Source organism: Onychomys torridus, chromosome 19, assembly GCF_903995425.1.
Source record: "Onychomys torridus chromosome 19, mOncTor1.1, whole genome shotgun sequence".
Classification (NCBI taxonomy): Eukaryota; Metazoa; Chordata; class Mammalia; order Rodentia; family Cricetidae; genus Onychomys; species Onychomys torridus.
In genome coordinates this window covers 12,017,134-12,029,313 of record NC_050461.1, presented here as the reverse complement: position 1 = coordinate 12,029,313, position 12,180 = coordinate 12,017,134, and the positions used below count along the sequence as shown (strand labels likewise).

At 40.4% G+C, this 12,180-nt stretch overlaps 1 protein-coding gene across 2 annotated transcripts in view; it reads left to right on the top strand.

Annotated features, from left to right (window-relative positions):
• Lama4 (laminin subunit alpha 4) overlaps window positions 1-12,180 on the top strand; it is a 148,957-nt gene that overhangs the window by 96,645 nt on the left and 40,132 nt on the right. For both annotated transcript variants that reach the window (XM_036169087.1, XM_036169086.1), the window contains exons 15-18: window positions 186-282; window positions 5,014-5,130; window positions 7,471-7,650; window positions 9,837-9,976. In XM_036169087.1, the coding sequence (XP_036024980.1) occupies window positions 186-282; window positions 5,014-5,130; window positions 7,471-7,650; window positions 9,837-9,976 (534 nt within the window). The remainder of the gene's footprint in view (window positions 1-185; window positions 283-5,013; window positions 5,131-7,470; window positions 7,651-9,836; window positions 9,977-12,180) is intronic.

The window sequence follows — 12,180 nt, the reverse complement described above, 5'->3', positions numbered from 1 at the left end:
GGGCTCAGTTTGGAAATGCTAAGACATTGTTCTCTCCTCTGTGTTCGTTTTGATTCCGAGCTGTGAAGGTGAAGCTGTGTGAATCTCCGTGGCATTTAGCAGACAAACACCGTCATTTAAGTCCAAAAACCAGGAGAAGTTGGCATTTCTCCGCTGTTCTTACCCTCTGACCACTTGTTTTGTAGGCTGTGAGTGGAATTGATACTCAGATCATTTACCATAAGGATGAAAGTGACAACCTTCTCCATCAAGCCAGAGAGCTGCAAGCAAAGGCAGATTCTAGTAAGTATCTCATTTTCTCCTCCTTCTCATCCATAGCCACCTTTTATATGTGTAGATGAAATTCTAAAACTGAGGCTTAAGGAGCAAATAATAGTTCACTAAATAATGTATCAGTACTTTAGAATCCAGTCACAAAACAGCAGACTTGGCATTTCAACATATGGTGGAAATTCATACTAATCAAATGGGCTGGCTGATAGAAACATCAGAATACTGATATTCAAGGAGATAAAACCATAAAATATACTAAACACTAAAACTATGTTACCCATCCAGAAGAACCTCCACGTTTTTACAGTGAAGGGAGGCATCACCCCTGTGAGAGTTGACCAGGATGACTTGATACATCGTCCCCATGGCAGTTGATTGGCATGATGGGATACCACAAGCCATCGGGTTGGTCAGCTCGGCTACAGCTTGTTTGCCACAGTGGATGGCTGTGGACAACTCTAACACACACATAGAAAGAAGCTTTCCCCACTGCTCTGAAAGCGAGCACACTGGTAATGGCCCAGAGAAGGACACAAGTGAAGAGCCTCAGTCCTTTTAAACCTCATGAGTCATTCCTACAAACAACTGAATGGACCAAGAATGTCGTTAAATGGTCCTCATTTCTGAGGTTGTGGACTCATTCTTAAGGATATTTGAGCGTTGACTAGTGAGTTGAAAAGCCATTATCTAGCTGGCTTCTGACTCTCACCTGAAAGCAAGCCAAGTTTGAAACAGAAAACTTCATGAAATATTATCAAAGCAGTTAATCTCGAATCAACCATGCATTTTCTTTTTGTCATCTTCTGAAAAATAAATTATATATAGAAATGAGCACACTTTGATTTTCGTATTCTGAATGCTGAGCACCGCAAGGTAATGGTTCTTTTATGCTTTCTAGGTAGATAAAGGTAATAAGAACACTATTAATTTTCTCTGTCCAACTTTATCACATAATTCATATTAATGTCTTATAGAACTAATTCTGAATATGCTTTCTGGAAATTAATGAGAATACCAGCAGTAAAGAATTAGGATTTTGTTTTGTTTTGTTTTTTGAGATAGGGTTTATCTGTGTCACACAGTCCTGTCTGTCCCTCTGTAGATGAGGCTGGCCTTGAACTCACAGAGATCTGCCTACCTCTGCCTCCTGAGGGCTGGGACTAAAGGCATGCTGCCAAACCTGTGAGCTGCTTTTGTTTCTTGTGTGGGGAGGGCCAGCATATAGCAATCCTTTGATTCGGTCTCTTAAACATTCTAGTTTTCATGGCAGTTGTACACACATGTTCTCAGTGAATGCTACCATCATCGAGTCACTGAGCCTACTGAAAGCAACCTTCCTGTCTGGAAACAGTGTATCCTCAGAGTCCCGTGTTTTATATCCAATAAATCTCTTGCATCAGCCAGCTTCTTTGACTGTCTGGCAGATCTGGTCACATGTTTATGATCTGTTCGTTTTTGGTTAAATTCCTTCCCTTGTATAAGGGACATCATAAAGAAGCTAGTACCATGTAACCTAGAACTTGATAGGACTCTTTCCTTTGGGATAAGTATGTTTGTGATGTAAATTCAGATTTTCATCTACTCAATTACATTCTAATTCCAGGTTAGTGTTTCTCCATTTTCAAATGGCTTTCCGTAATGAGTAGTCTTTATTTCTCAGCTTGCTTTCTCTTTTGTTGTCTGTAACAAAGATTTAACAATCTGTAATAAACTTAAGAAAGTGCCGTTTGCTGTAATCTTTTGAAAGAGCAATGGCCTCTTCCATCAGGAAACACTTTCAGCAAAACATTTCTTTTTATAAATATCCAGCCCCAAATAGATTCTCCTCTTACCTTTATCAAGTCCCAAATATAGAGTTAAATAAAGCAGCATTTAATGCAGTCACAGGCCCCAAACCAAAAGCTGAAAGTGCTTTTATATCGCCATATCTGAAAACAGAAACTTCAAAAAATGAGAAGGGAGGTTCACTGTCACTAAAAAGTATGTTAAGCCACTCTTGGCATGCTAGGAAATTCTCAGAAACCTAGAGGAGATTTAAGTACTTGCTTGTTCCTGGTTACACTGTACTTGGTGAGAGTAAAGCAGTGATGTTCCACCTTGTATATTATCTACTATACACAGCAGTGATAAAATACTCAAAGATGGACCTAGAAACAACAATGCCCTATGGGGTATGAGGTTCTTAAAAGCCCAATGGAGGAAACAGACGGGAAGAAGAAGCAAGACAACCATAAATTTCCTGGTACTTTAGAAGTAAGCCACAGCCAAACCCAAACCACTAGTTACTGGGAAAGCTGGTCTTCCATTCAGATAAAGAAATACAACTTCATGACCTTCTAGGATTTGCTCAATAATAACCCCAGTTTGGGAACCATGCCCAGGGCATATTTTCAAGGAAAAAGAAAACTATCACAAATGAATGGCAGAGAGTAGATGATCCAATAGAACTGTATACACATACAGGTATGCTGTCAGTAAACTCAGAAATTAAACTCTCCCATGAAAAAGTCTCCAGACTCCCAGTGAATTCTTTCCAAATTTCAGAGAAGAAACAGCACCACTTTTATTCAAACACTTCCAGATAATAGCGAAAGAAATGTTGTCCAAACTTGTTCTGTGAAAGTCGGCAAAATGTAAATATCAAAACCTCAGGAGGACATAGAAAAGGTGGAAATGAAAGCCAAAGTCTCTTAAAGACACAAAAATCCTAATCAGCCAGATGTGGTGGCTCATACCTGTAATCCCAGCATTCCAGAAGCTATTGAAGTAGGAGGCTGGCTACAAAGTCAAGGCCATCTTAGGCTAGAGAATAAGACTCTATCTTAAAAAACAAAAGATATTAGCAAGTCAAATCTACCACGTACACAAATGGTAGCATATAGTGAGCAACATAAACTTATTACAGGATTTCAAAGGTAGTTTAACAATTAAAATATCTCACCACATTTACAGACTATAGGAGAAAATTCACATGATCATCTCACTATACACAGGAAATATTTTTAATGTACTTCTTAAATTTTCCATATATAATTTGGTCATGTCCTTCTCCTCTCCTCCAGCTCCTCCCAGACCACCCTTTCCTACCCACTTCATTTCCTTAATAAAACAGCACCCATCCAATATTTTTTAAACTCTTAGTAAACAAAAAACAGAAGGAAATTTCCATAATCTAATAAAGCATAATAAAATAATACTCAGCAAACATATTCATAATAAAATATTAAAAGGCCTTTCCAATGAGACTGCAAACAAAGCCAGGATATCCCCATTACCAATTCTAAATAAAATACCTAAGTATGAGTTTAAAAAATTATAGATACCCTATTCACTGAGGGAAAGACTCAACTTTGTAAAATGGACAGTTCTACAACACATAATTATAATTGTAATACAGAGATGGTTGAGACACTGTAACACTGTGGATGTACAGATAGACTAGTTCTGGAATTTCCTTGAGAAGAGAGAGAAAAATGCCAGTAGCCCATCTTGAAAAGTAAGAACAAAATATCTCATCAATAGCATATATGAGCAACACTAAATGGACTGAGTGGGTGCATGTATGTATTTACAAGTGTGTAGACATGTAACAATGTAATCAAAGAAAAAGAAAACAATAGAGATAATGCAGGAAAGAAGGAGGGCTTAGAGGGAGAGGATGGGTAACAGTGAGGAAGGGCCAGGGTATAATAATAATAATGACTAAGGATGATCGAAGTGTATTATATACATGTATGAAATGTCATAATGAAACCCATTGTTTCATGCAACTGGTAAATGCTAATGAAAATGGAAAAATACCAAGACTTATAACTATAGATACCAAAACAAACATATAAAAGACTATAGTACTTTGTCATATTGGGGGGATTATAACCAGGTAATACCTTCATTCACATGCACATACTCACCCATACACACACACAATTATTAAAAATAAATCTGTGTTTATAGGGACTGGAAAGGTGGGTTAGTAGGTAGGAGGACATACTGTTCTGGCAGAGGATCCAAACTTGGCTCGCAATACTTAACCTCTGGTGGCTCACAACCATTTATAACTTGAGCTCTAGGGTAGGCAGTGCCCTCTTCTGGCCTCTGTGGGCACATACACTCACGTACACATACCCCACACAGACACAAACATACACACATAAACAAAAATGAAATAGACCTTTAAAGCTAGATGGTACTAGACAAAGGCCAAATAATGGTCCTCTCTGGCTAATCCTAGACAGAATCCAAAGGAGCTTGGTGGGTGCTCATAATGTTCCATCTTGATGATTTCCATGTGGCTATATTTTGTGTTCATGGTGTGCAAGTTCATCAAACTGTGCGTATATAATCTGTTTCTTAGGTACATGACATACATTCATAAAAATTTTATTGAGAGAACTAGGAGGACAATGGATTCTCTTACAACCAGGCATCATCACATGGATAGATAAATGTCTTTTTGACTTTATCATTTGCGCTGCTGGATTTTTATCAGCCACAGCCTTACTCTGTTTCTCCAAAAAATGAATATTGTGGCATCCTAAGTCACTCCCAACTAGTGTCACATGCTTTCTGCTGTCATGTACCTCTGATTCTCAATACCATTTTCCAGAACTGACCGTCTCTTTCTAGAGCGCTAGATTATTATTACACTGGAGTCCATGATACAAGTCAGAACTTATGCTGTTGAGACTTCGTCCAGGCATGGTGGACCTCCTGGTACTTTCCTCCGCTTCTTCTCCACAGGCAATGATGAGGCAGTGGCTGACACCAGCAGGCGTGTGGGAGGAGCCCTGTGGAAGAAGGGGGCCCTCAGAGACAGGCTGAGTGATGCTGTTAAGCGACTCCAGGCAGCAGAGAGAGGTAAGGACCCAGAGCTGCAAGGACCCTCATATTTGTCCACTGGTGTAAAACAACCTCGCAGAGGGAGATGAGGTGACTCCTTGTTCATCAATTCCTTCATTCGGCAGGGTTTTTGTTTTCTTATAACAACAACAAAAAATGTTCATTACTATCCAAAAACTATCCTTAAAAATAAAGCTGTATCACCCAGAGATGAGCATCAAATCAAGTGTTTTCCTCCAGTCTTCCTCCTGCGCCTACATGCATGTGTCCACATGTGTTTGCATAGGATTGTGCTGTTTCTACTGCCTGGTGCCTCTCCTGGGAACATATACCCTTGCTAACAGTGTGCCCTAATTTGGTTATTGGATTTCTCTGGCCCCCGCTGTAAACAGCATCCTTCTGTTATGTGTCAAGTTATTCTTATCAACTACGCAGGGAGATCAATGCACGGAAAAGAGAGACAAGAGTGCCTCCCTCACCTAAGCTGGGACTCTAGTGGTGTCTTGACAAGCTGTGATTGGAAGCAGACATGCCTTCCTAGGCAGAGCTAAGTTAAGACACTGTGCTGGATATAGGTGTTTCGCTGGAATGTGCCGGCCTTGGAGACCGGGAGCTCTGGCTAAGAGAGTGTGCACGCACTGAGAAGCCTTATCAGAACTACTGATGATTGATGCTTGCTGGGCTCTGTGCTGTGGAGATGAGAGTCACTATTTACCTTGCAGCTGAGAAGAATCCTGAGGTTTGTCAGGGCATGGGCACAGCTGATAGAAGGGAGAGCCAGGATTCAAGCCAGTGTACAGCAGGATCCAGAGCATGGAACATGAAACAAAATTTTCCTTCACTTTAAAGACTTGAAGTTACAACATCACCTAAGTGATTTCTAAATATTTTTATTACAAAAGTAACATATTACCCTTATAGAAAAATGTGAAAACAAATCTTAGCAGAGGGAAAAAAATCACCTATAATCCCATCATCTAGACAAAGTTTGATGTTGTAAATTTACATTATCTTTACTTTAAATACGCAGTAAGTTTTATATGTGTGTTCTGTATGCATGTGCATATGCATGTGTGTGTGTGTGTGTGTGTGTGTGTGTGTGTGTGTGTGTGAGAGAGAGAGAGAGAGAGAGAGAACACGCCCTTGTGCACTGTACTACTGCACACTGTGAACATCAAAGAACAACCTCAAGTATGGGCCTTCATTGTCTACCTCATTTCAAACAAGGTCTCTAGTTCTCGGAACTCACCATGTGAACTGGGCTTGATGCCCCTGCCTCTAGCCTCTACCTCCAGACGGCTGGGATTACAGACATGTCTCACTATACCTGAGTCTTTTGCTGTTTTTTGTGAGGTAGGGTCTTGTGATGTAGCCATGGTGGCCGAGAACTTAATATGTACCCTAGCTAGGCTGGCTTTAGGCCTGTGGTGGTCCTTGCTGCCAGCTGGTCCACAAGCTTCCAGGGATTCTCCTCTCTACTTGCCATCTTGCTGTAGTAGAACTGGGCTTACAGATGTTCGCTACTACATCTGATTTCGTGGGGGCTTTAGGGATTCCCAGGCCAAATATGTAATCATGTTTTAAGGAAAATAGGATTTGAACATTAAAGCTTTTCTTTTCTTTTTCTTTTTCTTTCTTTCTTTCTTTTTTTTTTTTTCTTTTTGGTTTTTCGAGACCGGGTTTCTCTGCATAGCTTTGTGCCTTTCCTGGATCTTGCTTGGTAGACCAGGCTAGCCTCGAACTCACAGAGATCCGCCTGCCTCTGCCTCCCGAGTGCTGGGATTAAAGGTGTGCGCCACCACCGCTTTTCTAAAACTTGTTTTTCTTTTTTTTTAAAAAAAAAAAAAGATGGTAACAAAGCAAAAATGCTTTACTTACTAATTTACTTCTCAACTAAATGTAGCTTCATTTTTATGGCAGGAGTCTTCCACAAGAATTTCTTTTTCCTTAAAAGGAAGAGATTTTATGATGAAGTTCAGATGTGAGCATCATGGAAGCTGAAACCTCGTGTTCATTTTCTGTCGCTCTCTAAGCAGCTTGCTAACCTGAGGATGTACTCAGTACTCAGTTTTTTGTTTGGGTTTGGTTTGTTTTTGTTGTTGTTTGTTTTGTTTGTGTAATTTACTTCTTCATTTACAAACATGTTAAGTAAACATCTTGATGTTGTTGAGACTGCAGAGTCTTACCAACTCACATATCGCTGCTGTTCATTCATTATATCCTAGTTCGTTTAACTTACAACACAGTCGTCACTGTCTTAAAACTCTTAGTCTCCTTTCACAGCCCAAAATTTGAGGTCTGTTTGAAGTGATGTCAATGCTTTCCAGTAAAGGGACTGTCCCTCTGCTCTGTGCCCAGGGGATGCCCAGCAACGCCTGGGCCAGTCCAAGCTGGTCATTGAGGAAGCTAACAAGACAACAGTGGCCGTCCAACAGGTCACCACGCCAATGGCTGGCAACCTCAGCAGCTGGTCACAGAACCTCCAGACGTTTGACTCTTCTGCATATAACACTGCCGTGGACTCTGCTCGGGATGCAGGTACCTCTTACAAGCATCACAAGCTTGCCTATCTGAAGAATCATCCATTAAACTCTACACAGCTTTTGATAGGAAACAGTGTGCTCCATCTGAATTTTAGGTTGGAATGCTATAGAAATTAATTCAGAAAAAGAGAAACTTTTTTTTATAGTTTTGTAGTTCATCTATATATTTATCTAAAGTCTAGATTTATCTACTTTCTAGACAGGTATGGACCAACATGAAATACATGCAAATTTCACAAAAAAAATTTACAGATAGATACACTGGTAGAAATAATATAGTAGTTAAACTGATGAAGTAGTTTGTATTATGTGGCAGCATTCATAATGGTAGCAATTATCTTTATCAATGTAAGACTGATCCTTTAGCATAAAAGTTTAATCAAACTTTAGAGTAAATAATTTCAGGAAAGTACTGTCTTACTTTTAGGGGGAAAATAGTAAATGGTGTTGAGTTTACCGACTACCATTTGGATCCTACTTGAGTGGATCCAATTATTACCAACAAATAGCAACTATGTGTGTTAGCCAATTCACATAATCAATTTATAGCAATGAAAATGAAATATGTTAATATCTACCTAATGTAGTTCTGTATATATAGTTAAAATCACAAAGAATACCTTTTCTCATTTTTATTCAGATTCTTCATAAATCTCTTGGATATCAGTGTCTACCAATGTAGTGACAAATCATGACAGGTAGTCATTCTTAGTCATTCTCCACAAAAAGTCTCTAGAATAGATTTACAGACTACATCTGAATTAAAAAATAGTCATGAATCCATACCTGATCTGTCAGTCGCTAGCAATTCTACAAAAATTTACAAAGGCCGATTACCATACAGGAATAGAATTCTTTTATAATATTTTCCCATATGTACTCTATTCATAAGTTCATCCACATGACCATTTTACCCAATCACTTTTTAATTTTTAACCTTTAAAAGATTTGTCTAGTTCAATAGTAGAGCGCTTTACTAGAATTTGTAAAGCCCTGGTTTGATCTCCAGTGTGGGCTGGGGGAGTGTCTCTGTGCCATTCAGTATTTTCATTTGTCAAGACATTGCCTTGTGTCTGTGTTAAAGTTTCTTTTATCTTTTTTCACAACTTATCATAATAGCATCCAAAGAGAACACCAGTCGAAATTGTCTCAGGCTACTATGCTTTTCCCAAATAGCACTTTGCAGTTTAAAAACAAAGTAAATTAAACAACATCCCATAATGTAAGAGACTCTAGAAAGAGTCCATATGAAGAGGGCCGGAAGTCTGTCTTACATGCCTTTCCACAAGCAAAATTTTAATGTAGTGATTTAATTGTTTTTATTATTTTCCCACTTTACAGCTCACTCTAGTATCAAACGGCCACTGGAATCAATGCTATACCAGGCTAGCTGGAGGGCAGTGTGTGCCCCACTCTAGCCACTTCTTCTGATGCCCCCCTGGTTAATTAATTAAACATTAGAGTAAATTAATTAATTAATTAATCTCCTAATGCCCAGGGGTTGTTTCCTCAGAAGGAGATCTAGAATAAAAATTTTTTAAAAAGAGGAAAAGAAAGGGGGTTGGAGAGAAAGAGAAAGCAGGAGGGAGAGAAGGAAAGGACAAGGAATGGGGAGAGAGGAGAAAAGTCCGGCAGTCTGCTTGGGCTTCCCCGTGTCTGGCCCTCCCTCCTGTCAGGCTGCAAAGCCACCCCCCCTCCCACAGTGGTGAAGGCAGCTGACGCATGCTCCTGCTCTCCTCCATTAACTCCACCCCCGCTGTCAGAGCAGCTGCAGTGGTGTCCCGCACACACAGCCAGCACACACAGCCGGCCTGGAGAACACCCTTCTTGTCTTTCATCAGTAAAAGCCTCCTCCCCCCCCCCCCGTTGTATCAGTCTGTGTAATAGACGTGTGGTGCCCATGCTGTGTGATTAAAGGAACATCTGTATGTTGCTCATGGAGCCTGCCCTTTAGAGGGTACATTGTAAGTCAGCACGCACCACATTCCATTTATAAATCAATATGTGCTCCAAATGTCACACACACACAAAAACCAGAATGGATTATGCTTTAAGCTCCACCATCAATTTTGTAAGGTTGAAAATGATGTCCAATAGATCTACCAGAGGTAATATGTTCTCTGTCTCTCACTTGATCCTTAAAATATAATTAATTCAAGTGACTCATCTTCCTTATTGCAGTAAGAAATCTCACAGAGGTGGTCCCCCAGCTCCTGGATCAGCTTCGTACTGTTGAGCAGAAGCGGCCTGCAAGCAATGTTTCTGCCAGCATCCAGAGGATCCGAGAGCTCATTGCTCAGACCAGGAGTGTCGCCAGCAAGGTACGTGACGTGATGAGTGATGCCATCAGTTACATGGGAATGATGGGGACATGACACTGAGCTCCAACTCCTCAGCAGCTCCTGAGGCCTGGCGCCTTCCTACTGCATTATTTATTAGAGTCACATTGAAAAGTAACCCTATGAGGTACAGTGACACAGAGGAAAGAGGATCTCAGCAAGTTCCAGGCCAGCCTTGTCTGCAGAGCAAATTCCCTGCCTCTAGGGCCACAGAGCAAGTTCACATCCCAGGAAACATACAAATAAAGAAATGTTTTTTCTTCTTCTTTTTTTTTGTAAGTAAACCAATTCTTAGTTCCAACCTCAGAACAAGGAAGGCTCAACACTTGCGCTCTTTCAAGTTACTTGGTTCTCCTAAGGTAGAGCCAGAATTAGCCACAAAGCTCATAAGCAAAAGAAATCAAGTTAAGCTTCAATAAAAGCAATGTATTCATCATTCATTTTTAACAGCTGCATTAGTGCAATTAGCGTATGGAATAGTCTTGCCCATCCGTCCCACCTCTGCAATACTTCTCTGGTACAACACCTATTGTGTGAAGGTCTTGTTGACCGCTCCACAGGCTTAAGTGAGGAATCATGAGTGGAAGGAATTGAAGGAAGGCACATACCTGAGGTTCTGTTACAGAGGCAACCAAGCTGAAAGAGGGTTTGTGCTTACACCTCTGTTTCTTTTGTTTGAATTGATTTATAGATCAGCCTCATTTTTACAATCAAATTATGTGATTTTTCTTTTCTCAAAAACTGCATCAAACAGAACATTCGCCCAAGGACTGGTAGAAACAAGAATAAGAAACCAATTATTTTATAGTGCTGTGGATTATTCTTGGTAAATGCATGCACCCTTCAAGTGCTATGTAAGAAAAGGTCCTGCCTTACAAATTATCCTGTTTGGATACCTTTGTGAATATTTCATGATAGATTATCTTAAACATATATCAAGAAATGACATTTTAAACTGGTATGGCGGCACATGCCTGTCGTCCCAGAATGTGGGAGGCTAAAACAGAGGACTGTGGGTTTGAAGCCATCCTGAACTCATAAGAAGTTCCCAGGACAGGACAGTGAGACTGTCTCAAAGACCAAAGAAAAGAAGGAGAAAGGGATGTTTAAAAAAGTTTTTGTTGGTGTTTCCTTGATAATGTTATTCAATATTACTCAAATGGAATATAACATTGGGGTCCTGATCACCAAAATAAAAGGTCATTTTCTAAACAAAGGCTGAGCCTGGCTGCCAGGCACTCGGCTCCAAAGTGAGACGTTTTTCATACACACAGGCAGCCTTCTCCGACTCTCAGGGAGGCTTCAGGCCCACACACTACTTGACTGTTTGTTGAGAAGTATTGATCTCTACTCAGCCGACAACAGGAGACAGCTGTGCTCCAAGTGCTGGGACTAGAGACCCTCAAGCTAACTGACATCAGCCAAATCAATGTGAAATGATATAAATACATCTAATTATTCAGAGAGGTTTGTACGGACAGTGTGAACATGCACATTGTCAAATGCTCCCCAAAAACCTCTCGCAAATCAAATCAGTTCCTTGTGTCATCTTGGGCCTCTAAAAAAATGCTGAAACTGTGCTTTGCCTCTCTGAGAAACATTACAGGAAATGGCTTAAGGAAGTTCTTACTACAACTATTACAGGGAGAGAGCCAGAGGCTGGAATGCGCTTTACGTTACCCCTTATTTCCCACAGCCTGTTTACTATGCCATTTTACAGAAGAATCCTGAGTGGCTAACTTAGAGTTGCCTAGTCACTAAGTGAAATGGCAGGTGTGAAAGTCGGAGGCCATGCCTAGACTCTGCATGGGTGTGGTCAGGATGCTGCCCACAGCTTTACTCTGGACTGCTTTTATTAGGACCTTAGGGAAAGAGTTCCAGCCGCTTTAGTGCCCAAGATGAGTTATACTTCTCCAAACAACTAATTCTTCTGTGCGTTGTAGAGCCACTGTGAATTGTAAGACCAGTCAAGTGTCCCTTCACCTTGTTTAGTTCACCAACCTGAGGGTATGTGTAGTTCACCATGGGAGTCATGTCTGTCCTCATCCTCAGATCTACTTGGTCTTCGTTTAGTCTTGTGCTTTCTTCAGCCCAGTTTAGTCTAAAGCTATCACATTGTAATCTGCCCTAAATTCTTCCTCTAACTAAACCAGTTAATGTGTAAATAAAAAAAGAGATGGAGGCAA